Source organism: Pseudophryne corroboree, chromosome 8 (genome assembly GCF_028390025.1).
Source record: "Pseudophryne corroboree isolate aPseCor3 chromosome 8, aPseCor3.hap2, whole genome shotgun sequence".
In the NCBI taxonomy this organism is placed as follows: domain Eukaryota; kingdom Metazoa; phylum Chordata; class Amphibia; order Anura; family Myobatrachidae; genus Pseudophryne; species Pseudophryne corroboree.
Window position 1 is genome coordinate 240672455 of NC_086451.1, and position 21790 is coordinate 240694244.

Sequence of the window (21790 nt, forward strand, 5' to 3'; positions counted from 1 at the left end):
TGTAAATTGTTTAATGTTAAATAAACCAGCTATCATATATTAAATAACCAAGGAGCGGTCCTGGTTTGATCTCTATTTCACTTGAAGCTGGTTATCCTGTCACCATCTGGGGCGCACTAAGAAGCAAAAGAACCTTGATATGTGTGTCTTTTCCTATATATGAAGGCAAAGGCATAATTGTTGTGTTCGATGTGCCATTCGTGACATCAGTACTACACTATGCAGTCCTTTCTCTGTCTTTGAGACCTAGAATTGTTGCCGGAAGGTTCTGCCATAAGAGGAAATTACTAGGCCTGGTTCTATTACATGCAGGATTACTATTGTTTCAAGGTAAAGGCATAACTGTTGTGATTGGTGTACCATTTGGTGACAAACAATACTACACTATATAGTCCTCTCTCTGTCTTGGAGATCCAGAATTGTTGCCGGAAGTTTTTGCTATAAGAGGAAACTACAAGGCCCTCTGTTGTCACATGCAAGATTACTATCGCTTCAAGGTACACATATTAGCATTACCCAGCTAACTACCCCATCGTAACTGTATTACACTATTTCTAGGTTTTCTGTTTCTCTTTGAGAGTTAATACATGTCTCGGGAGCTGCTTCATTAACTATCTGACTACAGGCTGTTATATATACAAAAATCTGGTACGGGCACCATATATATTATATACATTGTTAATCTGTTATTCGAAATTACTACACTATTAGGCGCTTGTTCCCTCCCCATTGTGTGTGTGTATATATATATATATATATATATATATATATATAAATAAATAAATAAAAGAGACAACATAACATGGGAGCAGTCATTAAGGAAAACACACCCTACAGCCTGGGAAATATGCATCTCCATGGAACTTGTTTGGCACAACAAGAGTTTCCCATCCCATCATATTGGAAAGCTACAACTACCACCTCATGGAGGAAATCACCGAGGGACATATGGGATGCACAAGGTGTAAATTACACTTTTTGCTTTATTATTCAGCTGTACAAATCCAAGAGCTGCAGCTTATTTTTCAGCTCACTGTATTGGGTTCTCCTTAAGATATCATCCAGATACAGGATGGTTATGAACCACTTTTCCCACTCAAAGCCAGAACGGAAGGCACAACTTTTGTGAATATCTGCAAGGCAGACATCTGGCCAAAGGGTAGCTTTGAATTTAAAAGTGCATGCCTTTGAAGAAAGAAAGAAAGAAAAAAAAAAAAAAAAGTGTTGAAACGCTGATGATTTTTCCATATGATACAAGGAGATATGCAAGTTTGAAATCCACAGAAGCTTGTTTATAGCGAATGACTAAAATTACAGTGGACAAAATGTGATTATGGTATTCAGCTCAAATACAAGACAAAAGGATTGATGATGGCAAGTACACCCAGGGGTCAAACAAGGAGCTCAACTTATTCCAGACCCTAGACCACTCACCACTGTCAAAAGTCTTCCAGCTCTTTTGGGATTTCAGAAGTGCAGTGCTGCAAGAAGGAGCTCGCGTGGCAGAAATTAACTATAGGGTTTGTTCTAAGGAACAATTGCAGCCAGTCTGTAGGGTTCTTGATTATCTTCTCTAGTTTTGGCCTTCCATGAAACATAGTAGAAGTATACAGTAAATGGACACTATATGGAAGTAATGTCTACAGAACAGGATTTCTTCCAGGAGTCTGAGTTCCACCAACAAGCAAGCCAATGATCTGCCACAATCCAACATTAATGTAAGAAACGCCAGAAGGCTCTGCGATCACCTTCCCGCAGGGGAGTCATAGGGAGGAGGAAGATAACTTTTTTTTTCCCAGTGTAAATGATATCTACAAGATCTATGGCCACTTACTGCAGAGTTATAAGGCTGCATTGCTGTAAGATGAGAAGCTACAATCTGTGTTTGGTTTCTGCAGTGACATGTTTAGGAAGCACATTTTGGGATATTTCTTATACAGTATGCGCACATAGATATTAATGGTTGAATGAACTAACAGCTCACAGGTCTATGCTCAGGCAGCTAATGCTCATATATGTGGGAGAGTCTATCAAAAAAGAGTGTCAAAGGTCAAACTACACTTATAGAAATGTCAGGATCAGGTCTTATAGCCGTTCCCACCTAACCTTGAGAAAAATAAATATTTTGAGCGGTAGCTAATGGCATTTTATTGGCATGTGATCTTCTTTAAGCTGCAGTTCATCGAAAATTACATCTGGTTAAGAAACATCGAATCTGGATCCATTTCCATGTTCTAGAATGCTCAGTGCAGCAGAATTCTTTTTTAAAAAGGAGTACAATTATTGTAGGGGAACGTTTGATTTGTGTTGTAAAAGACAGTCACAGCCATCTGTAAGAATGCATTATAGTAATGTCAGTGAAGAGAAGGGACACATCCACAAAAAATCCCAGTGGCATATGAACTCACACAGTAAGAAAAAGTACTGAGCAATGAGCTTCCATACTGCAGCTATCATTTCAAAGACCCAAGTGACAAACATACACCACCTGCTGGAGAAAGTTATATCTGCACACTGAATGCGGCTGTGTATTTCGGTCTATTTAGGAGCTTCTTACACTGGGAACATGCCAAGAAACTGTCTGCAGCTGTGTCCATACAAGTGCCTGAGATCAGGTTCCATATAAATAGGTTAGAAAATGACAATTTAATCATTTGGTTATCAAAATAATAAAAACTTTTTTCTTTTTTTGTTTAAAGGTAAAAGGTCCACAAGACACAAAAGCCCTTGCTCCAAATTTTGTGGGGAGACAAGTGACATTCGGCTCCCGCTTAGATTACAGTCCTTTAAGTCACCAAAGTCTACGGTTTCTGCTTTCGTGTGCCGCAACACCTGGATCTTGCCTTGCATTTTCACAGGATCTTCAATAACACTGTTCCTGTTTCGTTCAAGTACTCAGTCCTGTCTTATATCACAGAAGGGCGCCACCCAGAGCTTCCACCCATAGGGTCCATCCATAAATCAGAAACGCCCAAATGGATTGGGAGCTTGCTGTGGTTGTGTGTCTGGAAAAAGAACGAGAACATTAGTCACTAAGCACTTTTGCACTGGAAAGGGAAAAGGAGGTGGGGAGTGAGGGAATCACAGCACAAAGCGCTGCACATTATTCAGGTAAGCTACAGGGGATAGCATAGGGTTGTCTACTACAGATAAACATAGGGAAATTTCACCCACCGCAATACTCACTGGATAATTGCTGCTGTAGTTGCCGTACTAGAGCTGCGGTCTGTTGCTGCTGCTGAGTTTGCTGCACACCATGTCTTTGAAACTGAAGACAAATATATGATATTACGAAATCATGAGATAACACACAAGTATTACACAAAGCACACAATCAATGTAGGAAACAACATCTGTGAATCTGGAAGGCCCTGGTGGATGAATGTGAGCTACGTAAAGGATTATGTACTAGTCTATTTTCAATTGTCTCCTCTCTAATCCATCTTTTGGATGGTCAAAGGAGGGGGAAAAGCTCAATCAGCGAGCACTGATCGCAACAGAGACGGCAATACCGCATACACAGCTGACGCACTAAAGTAGATGAGAGGGGGATAGAACATTTCCTATTACCCCCATTTGTACTCCGCCATCTGCTTTGATGAGTCTGTTGTAAGCACAATACTAAAGTCTCTCCATGAAGTAAAATGATGTCTACGTGGGCACCCTTCTCTTCTCTATTTATCTATCAAAAAGGGATCAAATGCCAATGCGAACATAACTTTATTATCTAATTCAAAATACTGCTCAAAAGTAGTTAGAAAATAAAAAAACCTTGCAAAGCATCCACAAAGAACATTTTACCATATGTTGCTGAGGGGGCAATGACTGCATTCCAAGTCCAGGGGGCTGTCCTTGTGTCTGGGTTTGTTGTACTGCTGCTACTTGCTGGGGTGGTTGCTGTGGCTGAGGAGGTGCTTGGGGTTGTGGAGGCGCTTGAGGTTGTTGTTGTTGTTGTTGCTGCTGCTGCTGTTGTTGTTGTTGTTGCTGCTGCTGCTGCTGCTGCTGCTGCTGCTGAGATCAGGATGGGCTGTTAACTACAGAAACTCACAGCACCCATCCATCTACCACACAAACACAGCTGTAATTACTTCCCTTAAGACTCCAAACATTTACCCACTCACCCTTAACATCTGTTGCTGCCTAAGATACTGCTGCTGTTGCTGTTCTGGTAACATCTGAGTGGGTCGAATGCTACCCTGTACTGTTTGTGCAGTCATATGACCCATTCCTGCCATCATGCCAGCCTGTGGCATTTGTTGGTGTGGGAATCTGTTGGAACTTTAAAGTTAGATACAAAACACAGTACCATGAATTAGTAATTATTATTCTCCTTCAAGTACCTCTGGCCAGTTTGGGGATTGTGACTGTATCCAGATGCCTGCTGATGGACATAGCCACTTGGCCTTTGCTGCATCGGACGCACAGGGTCATGGAGGGCACCCCCCGAAGGTGGAAGAGAACCAGCATAGGACTGAGTACTGTATGCAGGTGGTACCAAAGTACCAGTCTGTGATGGCGGAGGATGCTGCTGCATGGGTACATGGGAGGTGTATGTTGTATAACCCTAGTGAAGAGCAGAGGTGTCAAAGCAAAAAAAAAACAACACAGTAGTGAGACCAACAGATTTAAAAACAACATAAGCAGCACATATAGGGAGATTTAAGATCAAGTACCAACCAATCAGCTCCTAGCTGTAATGTTTCAAACACAGCCTGTAATACGGCAATTAGGAGATGATTGGTTAGTAATTTCTCTCTCTCCAAGCTCTGATAAATCTACCCCATAGAGCCCATGTATACCTGGGAGGGTTGCATAGAGCCATATGAAGGAGTTGGAGTCATCGGTCTGACTTGCTGAGCCATCATACCCTGACCCTGCTGGGGTAAGGAATACGGTGTAATAAATTAACTAAAACACAGGAACAACATTTTTATAACCTGGCCACTGCTTACTGCTTTATACTGGCCTTCCACATTCTGCATCCACTTACCAGCTTGGCCTGCAGATGCTGCCTTAATAGTTGCCCTTGCGGAATAGGAGGTTGCTGTCTATACATCATGGGTTTGTAAGGATCCATCATCCCTCCGACTCCTGGTGGTACACCACCACCATATGGAGGCCGAGTCTGAACCACCTTCACCATATTCATCCGAGTTGGTCGGTATGGCTCCAGACGTGGGCCACCTATGTCCAAAAAAATTACCGTCATGAAGACAGATATAGAATGCAGTGGCAATTCTAGAAGGTAGAAGAAACAGGGGCAAAGTCCTCTCATGTTGCTTGACTTATAGTAGATGCTCAATACTCACCAGGAGGCAGTGGTTGGTTTTGAGTGTACACACTAGGCGCACCGTAAGGCAGACGAGACACTGACCCAGTTCCTTGTGGGTGTAGAAGGTCAGTGGGAACCCCCATTTGATAAGACATAGCACGTCCTCCAAGTCCATAATCCTGCTGAATAGCAGAAAATTAAGTTCTAGTGGAGTACTATGAAGTCATACAGAATTTTTGTCCTTTAATGGAAATTCAGGTGTAAGCCTGTATGCACAAAAAAGTCACTTAGAATTGTTCTGCTATTGGACAGTGCTTTAAAAATGCATACCTCCACCTTGTTTGCCGACTGCCGGCTCTTCTTGTTTTTCTTGCTTTGCTTTTTCCGATCCTCACCAGCACCTGTGCAACCTCCGCTACTCTTATCCACCTTGAGTGGCTCAGCTGGCTTTTTATCCGGCTCACTGCTTGTGGGAGTAGGAGGCTCCTCATCTTCTGGTGGAAGACATAGAGGTTCCAGATAGTAAGTACGTGGCTTAGGTTTCAAGTGTGTGTGGTACAGTAGTAATCGTTGCTGCTCCTCCAAACGAGACACACGTCTGTCTACACGAACTGTCCCAAACCAACCCCAGGAAAGTGGGGCCGACTGTTTCAGACCTTCAAATAGATCCCAGGGGGAAATTTTCTGCTTAATGGAGACTTGCAGCCCCTATGCAAACAGTTCATAAAGAAAATTAAAATGCTTAACATACTATATCAATATAAAATTCTGAACACAAGGTGAAAATACAGGCACTAGGGCAGAGATTCTCAAACTTTTTTTTGAATCACGGCGCCCTAGAGTATCAGAATTTCTTTCACGGCACCCCTAGGCCAACAGTTTCTAACTTCTTAAATTAAGTAAATTGTGTTTATGTCACCCTTAGGGTCAGCTGTGTTGTGAGGGACAAGATTTGCTTCTGTTTGTCTACATAGTTTATGATTGCCAGCCACCAGCACTGGTTTTGCCTATTACATTGACCATAAATAATTTGAATTGGTCCTGGACCACCAGTCCAAGGCACCCCTGCAAGTGCTCTGAGATACTCCAGGGTGCCACAGCACACAGTTTGAGAACCACTGCACCAGGGGCCTGATTCAGAGGTGGATGGAGTTACCATCACGGCTGCTTACATGGAAGCAGTCGCGATACCACTAATATGGTAATGTAGCAGGAGGAGTCATACTTCTTGCTTTCATTAGTGATCCAAACTGCATCTTACAATGCTGCATTAGATCATCTGCGACACTATCGGTCAGCTACATGCCACATAGGGTTGCAAAAGCTGGTCCTGCAGATTCAACAAAGAGGCCAGGAAATCTCAGTCTCCAGAAGGAGATCCTGGCCTCGTTACTCCACCACAACGGCAGAGACACACCTCCGTTTTGGGAAGCGGAGGCCGTCACTGCCTCTCTCCCTGCCCCCAAACAGCAGCAGACTGTCAATCACTGACAGTCCGTTGCTGATATGTGTCCAACGCCTGTACGGGTCCAGTGATATGCGCAGCAACTTTGTCCACATCTGAATAAGGCCCTATGTGCAGATAGAAACCATAATTTATGTCACCTCCTTCTTGAAGATAGAGTCAAAGCCAGCAATCTTGTTTCCTTTGGTATCAATAAGCGATCCCTGAGGTTCACATGTTATTACATCCCGTGTCTGCTTCGGTAAAGGCAGTAACTGGCGCACTTTCTCCAAACTCTCTGACTGACGGTCACCTAACTCCTTCTGCATGGACACACAAGCATATACAATTAGACACAAGCATAGAAAGACGACAAAGAGAATAGAAAATATATATTTTAAAAGAATACCCGTAGTTTTTTCACCAAGTTCATGTATGCCCTTTTGTTTTCCTCCATGCTGCCTTGAGATATACTGGACATATCTGCTGCCAGTGTTCCATTGATCAGCACACTCAGCATGTCTAAAACTGTGGTGAAGAGCTCGCTACAAAGTAAAGAAGAGATTTCAGCTCATTACGGACAAGAGAACTAGAAGTAGGAGGAGCGTTCAACTCAGACCAGAGAACAAGAAGTGGCTCATTAGAGATAGGTGAAAGCAGAATACTAGCAAGTGTATTAAGAGTCTACTCTAGACAAAATATTTCAGCGTAGGAGTGGATTTTAATTTTAGATTTCACAGCAAGGTACTTTACTTATTAGATTGCATGTCCACAGTGCCACTGCTTATTATATCCAGGAGAAGTACTGCCCACTCTGTGGTCTGCTGCGTGCTGCGCTGAACAGTGTCAAACATTCCGCCCACCTGAAATTGACGAAACAGAAAGAGAGAACATCAAAAATAAGATCAAGTAACCAATTTCTGGTGAAGCACAGGATTATGTTGTCATACACTTGCATAACATTAAATGATACTTAAAGAAAGGTGGCAGATATGAAGTATATTACTGGCTTTCATACTACGTTTGCAGTAAAGTAAAACATCTGGACTCCTCTAGTTTTTGTTTAAGCTGGTGGTCAAAATACCGACAGCGGCATCCTAATGTTGAGGATCCCAGCAGGAGGAATATAGGTATACTTACTTTTCTTCAATGCCCCCCTTACCCTGCCTTCCCACAGCCTTACCCCAACATTCCCCGGTGGTGTCTAAACCTAACCCCCCTCCCCTCTCTGCAGCCTAAACCTAACCTCCCCGCAGCCTAAAATATATGCACACACATATTTATGAGCTAGCCTACTGACATTCCTCACTCATAGTCACACTTTGTACCTGTTTGAGCAGGCATGTCAAACTCGTGGCCCTCCAGCTGTTGTGAAACTATAAATACAGCATGCTTTACTAGCATATCTTCCACCCGTCAGCTGGTAAAGCATGCTGGTACTGGTAGTCTCACAACAGCTGGAGGGCCACGAGTTTGACGTGCCTGTGTTAGAGGATCAGTGTACTCACCAAGTTAAGCCTAAGTTTCAGCACATCATGCAGCAGCTGAGGCGTTTTACAGTCATCCTGATACTGGTCTTCCCGCCAGTTACTAACAATCTGTATATAGGGGGAATAACAAAGAGCTGTAAAATAAGGAGATTTATGGTAGACTTACCATAGTTAAATCTCTTTCTGCGAGGTAGACTGGATTCCACAGGGAATAACATCGGGGTTTAGAGTTGGATCTTGATCTGAGGCACCAACAGGCTAAAGCTTTGACTGTTCCCAGGATGCATTGCACCGCCTCCAGGCACGGGAGCTCAGTTTCGTTTACCAGTCCAATGCAGTAGCAGGTAAAAGACGGCAGATGTTAGTCACATAGAACCACATTCTCACGACAGGAGACAGGACCAGCGGCTAATGCCATACAAACCCAAAGAAGCTAAGTGCGTCAGGGTGGGCGCCCTGTGGAATCCAGTGCACCTCGCAGAAAGATTTAACTATGGTAAAGTCTACCATAAATCTCCTTTTCTTCAGCGGGGTACACTGCTATACCACAGGGAATAACATTGGGGATGTCCTAAAGCAGTTCCTCATGGGAGGCGGAAGTATCGAAGGCATAGAACCTGATGAACGTGTTCACAGAGGACCACATAGCCGCCTTGCACAATTGTTCAGCGGACGCGACTCGGCGGGCCGCCCAAGAAGGTCCAACAGACCGAGTAGAATGGGCTTTGATAGCAGCAGGAGCTGGGAGACCAGCCTGCGCATAGGTTTGTGCAATCACCATTCTAATCCATCTGGCCACGGTCTGCTTATTCGCAGGCCAGCCACATTTGTGAAAACCAACAAGTACAAATAGGGTATCTGACCTCCTGAGGGAGGCAGTCCTCTCTACGTAAATACGGAGAGCCCATACCACATCCAAAGACCGCTCTTTGGAGGACAAACCAGAAAAGATAAAGGCCGGAACCACAATCTCTTGGTTAAGATGAAAAGATAATACCACTTTAGGTAAATAACCAGGGCGAGTTCGAAGAACTGCCCGGTCATGGTAAAAAATCAGAAAGTGTAAGACATTTAAGATCCACAGACTCATGAGGCTTGAATGGAGACTCTTGCAGGGCATTTAAGACAACAGACAGATCCCATGGAGCCACAGGAGGGCCATAGGGAGGCTGAATTCTTAAAACACCCTCAGTGAAAGTATGACCGTTAGGAATAAACACAATTTTCCTCTGAAACCAAACCGACAAGGCAGATATATGAACCTTGAGGGAGGCCAGATGAAGGCCTAAATCTAGGCCTTGTTGCAGAAAAGCCAAAAGCCTAGAAGTTCTGAATGAATAGGCATCATAATTCATAGCAGCACACCATGTGAAATAAGAATTCCAGATCCTGTAATAAATCCGTGCAGAAGCCGGTTTGCGGGCCTTCAACATAGTTTGAATAACCGCCTTAGAGAATCCCTTGGCCCTCAGGAGTGAAGCTTCAAGAGCCGCGCCATCGAAGCAAATCTGGCCAGGTCCGGATAGACACAAGGACCCTGAACGAGGTGGTCTGGGCGTTGAGGAAGTAGAAGAGGACGCTCTATCGAGAGACTCTGCAGGTCTGAGAACCAATGCCGTCTGGGCCACGCTGGAGCGACTAGAATTAGTATTCCTTTTTCTTGCTTGAACTTCCGAAGTACCCTGGGATGGAGTGACACTGGAGGGAACACGTATGGCAGCCGAAAGTTCCATGGAATTGCCAGTGCGTCCATGAATGCTGCTTGAGGATCCCTTGTCCTTGATCCGAAGACCAGAACCTTGTGATTGTGTCAAGACGCCATCAGGTCTACGTCTGGTAGGCCCCACTTGTCCACTAGGAGTTGAAAGACATCCGGATGAAGACTCCACTCTCCGGTGTGTGAACGTCCTGACGACTGAGGAAATCCGCTTCCCAGTTGAGGATTCCGGGGATGAACACTGCAGATATTGCTGGCAGATGGCGTTCCGCCCAACAGAGGATTTTTGATACTTCCAGCATTGCCATGCGGCTTCGAGTGCCGCCTTAATGATTTATGTACGCCACCGTGGTGGCGTTGTCGGATTGTACTTGAACAGGCCTGTTCTGTACTAGAGGCAGGGCCAGTGTCAACGCATTGAACACCGCCCGCAATTCCAGAATATTTATCGGGAGCAGAGACTCCTCACTGGTCCACCGACCCTGGAGAGTGTGTTTCTCCAACACCGTGCCCCAACCCCACAGACTGGAATCCGCTGTCAGGAGGACCCAGTTGGAGATCCAGAAGGGACGGCCCCTGCTCAACTGTTGGTCCTGTAGCCACTAGCTCAGTGACAGACGAACCTCCGGAGTCAAGGAGATCAATTGAGACCTGATCCGATGAGGCAGGCCATCGCACTTGAAAATAATTAACCTCTGCAGAGGGCGGGAATGAAATTGAGTGTACTCTACCATGTCGAAAGCCGACACTATGAGGCCTAGTACTTGCATCGCCGAGTGTATCAACACTCTTGGGCGAGAGAGGATGTATCTGATGTTTCAGGATTTTCTCTGGAGACAAAAACAGTTGTTGGTTGTGTCCAGTAGTGCCCCCAGGTGCACTATGCTCCGAGCAGGGACCATCGAGGACTTTTTCCAGTTGATGAGCCACCCGTGGGCTTGTAGGAATTGGACCGTCAGTTCCAGATGACTGAGGAGAACTTCTTGGGAGTTCACCAGGATCAGCAAGTCGTCCAGATACGGCAGGATCACGATACCCTGACGGCGAAGAGGGGCCGTGGCCAATCCAAAAGGCAGTGCCCAGAATTGATAATGTAGGTTGCCAATAGCAAACCGCAGATATTGCTGATGCGACATGGCAATAGGTATATGAAGGTAAGCATCCTGTATATGTCCAGGGATACCATATAGTCTTCGGGCTCCATGGCCAGCACTATAGAGCGCAGAGTTTCCATACGGAATTTGGATACTCTCACAAACTTTTTCAATGATTTGAGGTTGAGTATAGGCCGGAAAAACCCATTTGGCTTCGGGAACTAGAAACAGGGTCAAATAGTATCCCCTGCCTCTCTGGGACAGAAGTTCCGGCACTATCACTGCTGTGTCCAGGAGGGATTGTACAACCAAGTGTAGAGCTTGCGCTTTCAACTGATCCGAAGGGATAACCGTTGAGCAGTACTGGCAAGAGGGACGTCTCTTGAAAGAGATTGCGTACCCGTAAGAAGCAACTTATCGCACCCAGGCGTCCGAAGTGGTCTTTAACCAGGCCTGCAGAAGTCGGCCTCCCACCCTGGGGTCCCCCAGTGGGAGGCCTGCCCCGTCATGCAGCAGGCTTGTCTTGTTTGGAAGCAAGCTGACGGGCGGCCCAGGATTGTTTAGATTTAGGCTTAGTGGTTTTGGAAGCACGAGCCTGTAGCAGATACTCCTCCTGACCCTTTGCTTTTCCTGGAGGTCGAAAGGAATAAAAGTTGGTACACTTAGCCTTTGGAACAGAAGCATTAGTAATTGGGAGACACAAAGTCTTGGCAGTAGCCAGGTCAGTCACAATCTTTTCAGATCCTCCCTAAATAGGATGTCTCCCTTAAATGGAGTCCAAGTCCAACTTCCAGGACCTCAACCACATAATTCGACGAGCCAGGATAGATGTAGTAGATGCCTTGGCCGCCAATACACCTGCATCAGAGGCCGCCTCCTGAATATCGTGGGAGGCTGTGGTAATATAAGACAGATATTGTCTGGCAGTGTCAGAAAAATCATGAGGCAGCTCATCCTCAATTGCCTGAACCCATGCTTCAATACCTTTCGCAGCACAGAGGCTGCCATAGTGGGTCTACGTACAGCGCCAGTAAGGGAGTAAATAGACTTCAGGCATCCCTCCACACACTTATCTTCAGTGAGGTGACAGTGGTGACAGGCAGAGTAGATGACACCACAAGACGGGCGACTTGAGAGTCCACCGGCGGTGGAGTTTCCCAATTGTTACTCAACTTCGCGGGGATAGGATAACGAGCCAGCATCTTTTTAGACAGGGAAAATTTCTTTCCTGGAGACGACCAGGATTCCTGACGTATGTCAATTAAATGGTCAGAATGTGGTAAGACTACTTTAGCAACCTTCTGACGTTTGAACTTATCAGGTTTCTTAGAGGCAGTAGGAGGCGCAATGTCATCATCTATTTGAAGAATTATCTTAATAGCCTCCACTAGGTCAGGAACATCAACCTGGGTTGTAGATTCCTCATCAGAAGCAACTTTATCAGTGTCTGACGGATCAGTATATTCCCCATCCTCATAACCGAAATATTAGTGGATTGTGAGGAAGAAATGGCCCATTTCCCCAGAGGAGCGTGGGGTAGTCTTTTGTCTAACCAAAGACTGATTTAATTGTTGTAATTCGGTAGACAGAGTATCCGCACAGGGCGGATTAACTACAGGGGCAATATGTGGCAGCAATGGCACAGGAGGTCCCACAGGGGGCGAAAGATGTGTTACAAGTGTAGTCAGCAGACTTAAGAACGCTGCCCAGGGTGGGTTCTGATTGGCCACAGGTGCTGCAGGTTGACTGGGTGTATGGCACTCAGCGCCTGAACCAGCAGCTAAAACTTCCCCCTCAGGTAAATCTGTGGTGCCAGTACTGCAGGATGCAGAAGCGTATGCGGATTTCGCGCCCTGTGTAGCAGACATTATAAGGAATGTAGCCTTAGGGCGTAACAGTATAATAAAGCCAGACAAACACAATACCTGCAAATAACCCCCTATGTTATGTGACAGTAAACACATTACACTAAAACAGAGGATTTAAGCAGTATGAGGTGACCGAAACACACAGTAAAAATACCCAATAGTATACTCTGTGTGACACTATAATATGATTTTAATTACCCACCGGTAAATCGTTTTCTCATAGTCCGTAGAGGATGCTTGGGTTCACAGTAGTACCATGGGGTACAGACAGGTCCTTTGGGAGCCATGGGCACTTTAAGAGTTTAATATTGTGGGCTGGCTCCTCCCTCTATGCCCCTCCTACCAGACTCAGTCTAGAAACTGTGCCCGAGGAGACGGACATACTTCGAGAGAAGGAAATACACAGATAGTGGTGAGATTCACATCAGCTCACACATAAGGCAAACCAAGCTGACCAGCTTGAACAATTCAGCAACAGCTGAACAACAGTACTTAACCAAGTAACAATGCAGTACTTAACCAAGGAACAAGGTAGTACCAAACCAAGGAACACGGTAGTACCAAACCAAGGAACAATAGCAGGAGAACGAAGCGGGCGCCCAGCATCCTCTGCGGACTACGAGAAAAGCATTTACCGGTAGATAATTAAAATCCTATTTTCTCTTACGTCCTAGAGGATGCTGGGGTCCACATTAGTACCAAGGGGATGTACCAAAGCTCCCAGTACAGGAGGGACAGCGCGGAGGCTCCTGCAGAACCGATAGACCAAACGTTAGGTCCTCAGAGGTCAAAGTATCGAACCTGTAAAACTCAGCAAACGTGGTCAACCGTGACCAAGTAGCCGCTTGGCAAAGCTGTAAAGCCGAGACACCCCAGGCAGCCGCCCAGGAAGAACCCACCTTACGAGTAGAGTGAGCCTTAACAGATTTTGGACATGGCAATCCTGCCGTAGAATAAGCATGCTGCATAGTGAACCTGATCCAATGAGACATTGTCTGCTTAGAAGCAGGACACCCAATCTTGTTGGGATCATAAAGGACAAAGAGAGAGTCCGACTTTCTGTGACGAGAAGTTCTCTTCACATAAATCCTCAAAGCCCTCACAACATCCAAGGACTTTGAGGTAATTGAGGAGTCAGTAGCCACTGGCACCACGATAGGTTGGTTGATATGAAAAGCCGACACAACATTTGGAAGAAACTGCTGACTGCCTTCCAAGTGAGAAACTTGACCTCAACCTCCTGTGAAGGCTCAAACCAATCTGATTGCAGGAACTGCAACACCACGTTAAGATCCCAAGGTGCCGTAGGAGGCACAAAGGGAGGTTGGATGTGCAGAACCCCATTCAAAAAAGTCTGAACCTCAGGGAGGAAAGCCAATTGTTTCTGGAAGAAAATAGACAAGGCTGAAATCTGGACCCTTATGAAGTCCAAACGTAGGCCCACTTCCACACATGCATGCAGGAAGAGGAGAAACCGCCCAAGTTGAAACTCCGCCGTAGGAAACTGCTTGGATTCACACCAAGACACATACTTTTTCCAAATGCAATGGTAATGGTTAGACGTTACTCTTTTCCTAGCCTGGATCAGGGCGGGAATAACCTTGTTCGGAATGCCCTTCCGAGCTAAGATCTGGCGTTCACCTCCATGCCGTCAAACATAGCCGTGGTAAGTCTTGATAAGCGAACGGCCCCTGCTGCAGAAGGTCCTCTCAAAGAGGAAGAGGCCTCGGATCTTCCAACAGTAATTCCAGAAGATACGCGTACCAAGCTCTTTTTGGCCAGACCAGAGCAATGAGGTTTTTATAAGTTTGAAAATCCTTGGGATGAGTGGAAGTGGAGGGAACACATACACCGACTGGAAGAACCACGGAGTCACCAGTGTGTCCACCGCCACTGCCTGTGGGTCTCTCGACCTGGAACAGTACCTGCGAAGCTTCTTGTTGAGGCAGGAGGTCATCATGTCTATTTGAGGTATGCCCCAAAGACTTGTCACCACTGCGAACACCTCGGGGTGGAGGCCCCACTCTCCTGGATGGAGATCGTGTCTGCTGAGGAAGTCCGCTTCCCAGTTGTAGAAGACGTGCCGCCTGTCGAAGTCCATTGTACACAGCTCTTAGTTCCAGAATGTTTATCGGAAGGATGGATTCCAGACTAACAAGTTTTCCCCTTGGGTGACCGCGCCCCAACCTCTGAGACTTGCATCTGTGGTTAGAAGGATCCAGTTCTGAATCCCGAACCTGCGGTCCTCGAGAAGGTGAGGCATTTGTAGCCACCATAGGAGTGAAATCCTAGCTTTCGGCGACAGACGTATCCTCTGGTGCATGTGCAGGTGAGATCCCAACCACTTGTCTAGGAGATCCAGTTGGAAGGACAGAGCATGAAATCTTCCGTACTGTAGAGCCTCGTAGGAGGCAACCATCTTCCCCAGAAGGCGAATGCACCGATGAACAGATACCCAGGCAGGCTTCAAGACATCCCGGACCATTGATTGTATCACCAACGCTTTTTCCACTGGTAGAAACACCCTCAGATCATCCCTAAGAAAGACAATCTCCTTGTCGGCTCCAAATGTGACTTTGGAAGATTCGGGATCCACCCGTGATCCCGGAGCAGTCGAGTTGTGAGAGCAATGATCTGCAACATCTCCCAGGAAGATGCTTTTATCAGCAGATCGTCCAGATACGGAATCATGTTCACTCCCTGCTTGCGTAGGAGTAGCATAATTTCTGTCATGACCTTGGTGAACACCCTCGGTGCCGTGGATAGGCCAAATGGCAGTAGCCTGGAACTGATAGTGACGGTCCAACAGCGCAAAACTGAGATAAGCCTGGTGAGGCAGCCAAATCGGAATGTGGAGGCACGCATCCTTGATATCCAGGGATACCAGAAATTCCCCCTCCTCCAGACCGGAGATCACCGCTCTCAGAGACTCCATCTTGAACTTGAATTTCCTCAAGTAGGGGTTTAAAGATTTCAGGTTCAATATCGGTCTGACCGAACCGTCCGGTTTCGGTACCACAAAGAGGTTTGAGTAGTAACCCTTGTTTTACAGATGAGGTGGAACTGGGACAATGACATTTGCTTCTTCCAATTTTTGAATGGCTTCCTGTAGGATAGCCCTTTCTGTAGGCAAAGCTGATAAACCTGATTTGAAAAATCGGTGAGGTGGGAGTTCTTGAAACTTCAGTCTGTACCCCTGGGACACAACATCTTTTACCTAGGCGTCCAAGCCTGATGACGCCCAGACCTAACTGAAGTTTCTTAGACGTGCTCCCACCTGCCCGATCTCCAGGCTGGGAGGTCCACCGTCATGCTGAGGATTTTGATGAAACAGAACCAGGCTTCTGTTCCTGCGAACCTGATGGTGCAGATTTTCTGGATTTTGCCCCGACCACCTCTGAAGAAAGTGGAAGGAAGCTGGGACTTTTTAACCTTTGCGGTCCGAAAGGACTGCATAGTAGACGTAGGATAAGATTTCCTCGTCGGCGGAGTGGCTGAGGGAAGAAAGGTTGACTTACCCGCGATTTCCGTGGAAATTCACGCATCCAACGCGTCCCCAAACAGAGTATGACCTGTGAAGGGTAGGTTCTCCACACTCTTCTTGGATTCCACATCCGCAGACCATTGGCGCAGCCAGAGTCCCCTGCGTGCTGAGACAGCCATGGAAGATGTCCGTGCATTCAGATGACCAAGGTCCTTCATGGTCTCCACCATGAAACCTGCAGAATCCTGTATGTGACGTAAAAACATTTCAATGTCACTTCTATCCATAGAGTCTAAATCCTCTAGTAATGTGCCTGACCACTTTACTATGGCTTTAGAAATCCATGCACAAGCAATATTGGGCCTTAGCGCCATGCCTGTAGCAGTGTATATGGATTTGAGCGTAGTCTCGATCTTGCGGTCTGCTGGCTCTTTCAAAGCGGTAGACCCAGGGACAGGTAAAACCACCTTTTTAGACAATCTAGATACAGAAGCGTCTACAATAGGGGGGTTTTCCCACTTTTTACTATCCTCTTCAGGGAAAGGAAAAGCAACAAGAACTCTCTTTGGGATCTGGAATTTTTTTCTCTGGGTCTTCCCAGAATTTTTCAAATAATGCGTTTAATTCCTTAGACGCAGGGAAAGTAAGGGAGGCTTTCTTATTGTCTGTAAAGTAAGCCTCCTCTACCTGTTCAGGTACCTTGTCAGCAATGTGTAAAACATCCCGAATGGCCTCAATCATGAATTGCACCCCCTTAGCAAGTGATGCCTCCCCCCCAATATATCCCCAACACTGTCTCCCGTATCAGAGTTGGTATCCGTGTCGACTTGCATTATCTAGACAAGAGCACGCTTTTTTGGGCATATACCAGGGTATCTTGAGGAAGAATTGGGAGCAGAATACGACAAAACCTGTACAGATTTTTTCAAAACCTGTGTTTCAGTCTCATTATGAGCTATCCTAGAAGAAATCTGGGATAACATTCCCTTAATAGAAGCCACCCACTGGGGTTCGGATTCAGAAGGCTGAGACAGTATATTGCATTCCTGAATACAAGGAATAGACTTCTGGAGAAGATACATACTCTGCAGCACAAGACACAGAGTCCCTAGACATGGCAATGTGAGATATTTCATACACACACAGGAAAATGTCAGACACAGTTTCCCCAAGTACTGTCAGAGAGACAGAGTTAAGGAGCCAGCACACACAGCGCCCCAGTAGGCAGTTATATAATAAAAGACTGGCGCTGACTGAGTAACCTTAATAGACTACCCAGTCCTAAACGTGAATAAACACTTTCCCCTCCCTCTATAACCCCCTGGTACCGCACAGGATAGCTGGAGTTATGTGGAGTGTCAGCACTCCCTGTCAGCGTCTCTGATCTGTAGGGAGAAAATGGTGCTGGATCCGCTCTGAGGAGAAGCTCCGCCCCCTAAAATGGTGCGTCTTCCCACACTTGTAAGGATTATACTGGCCTGAGGTATCGCATGTTAGCAGCAGTACAGAGTCCCTGATAGCTTATATGACCAGTCTGTAGGGTATTGTGCTGGCCCAGGGCGCCCCTCACAGCGCCGCACCCCAGTACCTCTGAGCCCTCTGGAGCGCAGCATCAGCACTGCGCTCCCACCCTGATGCTGCCATTCTCACCGGCTCCCCGCTTGTCGGGGCGCTGGTGTCCAACTCACCACCGACGTCTTCTGGCTCTGTTAGGGGGTGGCGGCAGTGCTGCGGGAGCGAGCGGTCGCCTCAGGGGCTTGCAATCGACACCCTCAGGAGCTCAGTGTCCTGTCAGCGGAGATGGGGGCCATTAACCTCAGAGGGTTGGATCCTACTCCCCCCCCCCCCCCCTCCCTAAGTCTCATGAAGCAGGGAGGCTGTTGCCAGCAGCCTCCCTGTGCCTAACTCTTAGTAAAAAAAATAAGATTTTAAACCTACCGGTAAATCTATTTCTCCTCGTCCGTAGAGGATGCTGGGGACTCCGTAAGGACCATGGGGTATAGACGGGCTCCGCAGGAGATAGGGCACCTAAAAAGAACTTTGATTATGGGTGTGCACTGGCTCCTCCCTCTATGCCCCTCCTCCAGACCTCAGTTAGAGAACTGTGCCCAGAGGAGATGGACAATACAAGGCAGGATTTAGCAATCCAAGGGCAAGATTCATACCAGCCCACACCAATCATACCATGTAACCTGGAACATACATAACCAGTTAACAGTATGAACAAAAACAACAGTAACGGTCCAAGACCGATGTCAACTGTAACATAACCCTTATGTAAGCAACAACTATATACACGTCTTGCAGAGTTTCCGCACTGGGACGGGCGCCCAGCATCCTCTACGGACTAGGAGAAATAGATTTACCGGTAGGTTTAAAATCTTATTTTCTCTTACGTCCTAGAGGATGTTGGGGACTCCGTAAGGACCATGGGGTTTATACCAAAGCATCCAATCGGGCGAGAGAGTGCGGACGACTCTGCAGCACCGACTGAGCAAACGCTAGGTCCTCATCAGCCAGGGTATCAAACTTGTAGAATTTAGCAAAAGTGTTTGAACCCGACCAAGTCGCCGCTCGGCAAAGCTGTAAAGCAGAGACACCTCGGGCAGCCGCCCAAGAAGAGCCCACCTTCCTAGTGGAATGGGCCTTAACCGAATTTGGTACCGGCAATCCAGCCGTAGAGTGAGCCTGCTGAATCGTATTACAGATCCAGCGAGCAATAGTCTGCTTTGAAGCAGGAGCGCCAATCTTATTGGCCGCATACAGGACAAACAGAGCCTCTGTTTTCCTAATACTAGCCGTCCTGGCTACATAAATTTTTAAGGCCCTGACTACGTCCAGGGATCTGGAATCCTCCAGGTTACCGGTAGCCACAGGCACCACAATAGGTTGATTCATATGGAACGACGAAACCACTTTAGGCAAAAATTGCGGACGTGTCCTCAATTCAGCTCTATCCACATGAAAAATCAAGTAGGGGCTCTTGTGTGATAGAGCAGCGAATTGCTGATGCTAAGGCCAACAACATGACCACCTTCCAGGTAAGAAATTTCAACTCAACCTTGTTAAGCGGTTCAAACCAGTGTGATTTTAGGAACTGCAACACCACGTTCAGGTCCCACGGTGCCACTGGAGGCACAAAAGGGGGCTGGATGTGCAGCACTCCCTTTACAAACGGCTGGACTTCTGGAAGAGAAGCCAATTCCTTCTGAAAGAAAATCGAGAGGGCCGAAATCTGTACCTTAACCGAGCCTAATTTCAGGCCCATATCCACTCCTGTCTGTAGGAAGTGGAGAAGACGACCCAGATGAAAATCTTCCGTAGGTGCATTCTTGGTCTCACACCAAGACACATACTTTCGCCAGATACGGTGATAATGTTTTACCGTCACCTCCTTCCTAGCCTTTATTAAAGTAGGGATGACCTCTTCCGGAATCCCCTTTTTTGCTAGGACTCGGCGTTCAACCGCCATGCCGTCAAACGTAACCGCAGTAAGTCTTGAAATACACAGGGCCCCTGCTGCAACAGGTCTTCCCTCGGAGGAAGAGGCCATGGGTCTCCTGTGAGCATCTCTTGTAGATCAGAGTACCAGGCCCTTCGAGGCCAGTCTGGGACAACGAGTATCGTCTGTACTCTTCTTCGTCTTATGATCCTCAACACTTTCGTGATGAGAGGAAGAGGAGGAAACACGTAGACCGATTCGAACACCCACGGTGTTACCAGTGCGTCTACTGCTACTGCCTGAGCGTCCCGAGACCTGGCACGATACCTCCGAAGTTTTTTGTTGAGGCGTGACGCCATCATGTCTATTTGAGGAGTTCCCCAAAGACGTGTTACGTCTGCAAAGACTTCTTGATGAAGTCCCCACTCTCCTGGATGGAGATCGTGTCTGCTGAGGAAGTCTGCTTCCCAGTTGTCCACTCCCGGAATGAAGACAGCCGACAGAGCGCTTACATGATTTTCCGCCCAGCGAAAGATCCTTGTGGCTTCCGCCATCGCGACTCTGCTTTTTGTCCCGCCTTGGCGGTTCACATGAGCCACTGCTGTGACATTGTCTGATTGAATCAGAACCGGAAGGTTTCGAGGAAAACTCTCCGCTTGTCGAAGGCTGTTGTAAATGGCCCTGAGTTCCAACACATTGATGTGTAGACAGGACTCCTGGTCTGACCAAAGACCCTGAAAAGTCTTTCCCTGTGTGACCGCTCCCCATCCTCAGAGGCTCGCGTCCGTGGTAACCAGGATCCAGTCCTGAATCCCGAACCGGCGACCCTCCAACAGGTGAGCACTTTGCAACCACCACAGGAGGGACACTCTGGTTCCTGGGGACAGAGTTATTTTCCGATGTAAGTGCAGATGGGACCCGGACCACTTGTCCAGAAGGTCCCATTGAAAAGTCCTTGCATGGAACCTTCCGAAGGGAATGGCCTCGTAGGCCGCCACCATTTTCCCCAGAACTCGAGTGCATTGGTGAACTGACACTTTTTTAGGTTTTAGCAGGTCTCTGACCATGTTCTGGATGTCTTGGGCTTTCTCTATTGGGAGGAAGACCTTCATTTGTTACGTATCCAGTATCATACCTAGGAACGGTAGTCGAGTTGTCGGAATCAACTGTGACTTTGGTAGATTTAGAATCCAACCGTGTTGCTGGTGCACTCTCCGAGAGAGCGCCACACTGCTCAGCAATTTCTCCCTTGATCTCGCTTTTATCAGGAGATCGTCCAAGTATGGGATAATTGTGACTCCATGCTTGCGCAGGACCACTATCATTTCCGCCATTATCTTGGTGAAAATCCTCGGGGCCGTGGAAAGTCCAAACGGCAACGTCTGAAATTGGTAATGACAATCCTGTACAGCGAATCTCAGGTATTCCTGATGGGGGGCATATATGGGGACATGAAGGTACGCATCCTTTATGTCCAGAGACACCATAAACTCCCCCTCCTCCATGTTGGCTATTATTGCTCTGAGAGATTCCATTTTGAATTTGAATCTTTTTATGTACAGGTTTAGGGATTTCAGATTCAAAATCGGTCTGACCGTACCGTCCGGTTTCGGGACCACAAATAGGGTTGAATAGTAACCTCTTCCCTGCTGGTGCAGGGGAACCTTGATTATCACTTGCTGTATACACAGCGTTTGAATTGCAGCTAACACTACATCCCTTTCCGATGTGGAAGCTGGTAGGGCCGATTTGAAAAATCGGCTCGGGGGCACATCCTCGAATTCCAATTTGTAACCCTGGGAAACTATTTCCAACACCCAGGGATTCAGGTCCGAACTGACCCAGGCCTGACTGAAAAGTAGAAGACGTGCCCCCACCGGTGCGAACTCCCTCAGGGGAGTCCCAGCGTCATGCTGTGGTTTTTGGAGCAGCCGGGGAGGACTTTTGTTCCTGGGCACCTGCCGAAGCAGGTGCTCTCT

The 21790-nt window shown here is 47.0% G+C and overlaps 1 protein-coding gene across 3 annotated transcripts in view; it reads right to left on the reverse strand.

Moving 5' to 3' along the window:
• Window positions 1-1224: 1224 nt before the first annotated feature.
• MED12 (mediator complex subunit 12) overlaps window positions 1225-21790 on the reverse strand; it is a 272752-nt gene continuing 252186 nt past the window's right edge. Inside the window, exons 32-44 of one of the 3 annotated variants that reach the window (XM_063937138.1) lie at window positions 8225-8314; window positions 7470-7579; window positions 7126-7261; window positions 6878-7039; window positions 5603-5980; window positions 5310-5451; window positions 4991-5184; window positions 4800-4877; window positions 4341-4564; window positions 4122-4269; window positions 3802-4011; window positions 3187-3268; window positions 1225-3005 (exon numbers count right to left, since the gene is read on the reverse strand). In XM_063937138.1, the coding sequence (XP_063793208.1) occupies window positions 2962-3005; window positions 3187-3268; window positions 3802-4011; window positions 4122-4269; window positions 4341-4564; window positions 4800-4877; window positions 4991-5184; window positions 5310-5451; window positions 5603-5980; window positions 6878-7039; window positions 7126-7261; window positions 7470-7579; window positions 8225-8314 (1998 nt within the window). In that variant the 3' untranslated portion in view covers window positions 1225-2961. Of the gene's footprint in view, window positions 3006-3174; window positions 3269-3801; window positions 4012-4121; window positions 4270-4340; window positions 4565-4799; window positions 4878-4990; window positions 5185-5309; window positions 5455-5602; window positions 5981-6877; window positions 7040-7125; window positions 7262-7469; window positions 7580-8224; window positions 8315-21790 lie in introns of all 3 variants that reach the window. The other 2 variants (XM_063937137.1, XM_063937136.1) reach the window with 2 other exon arrangements.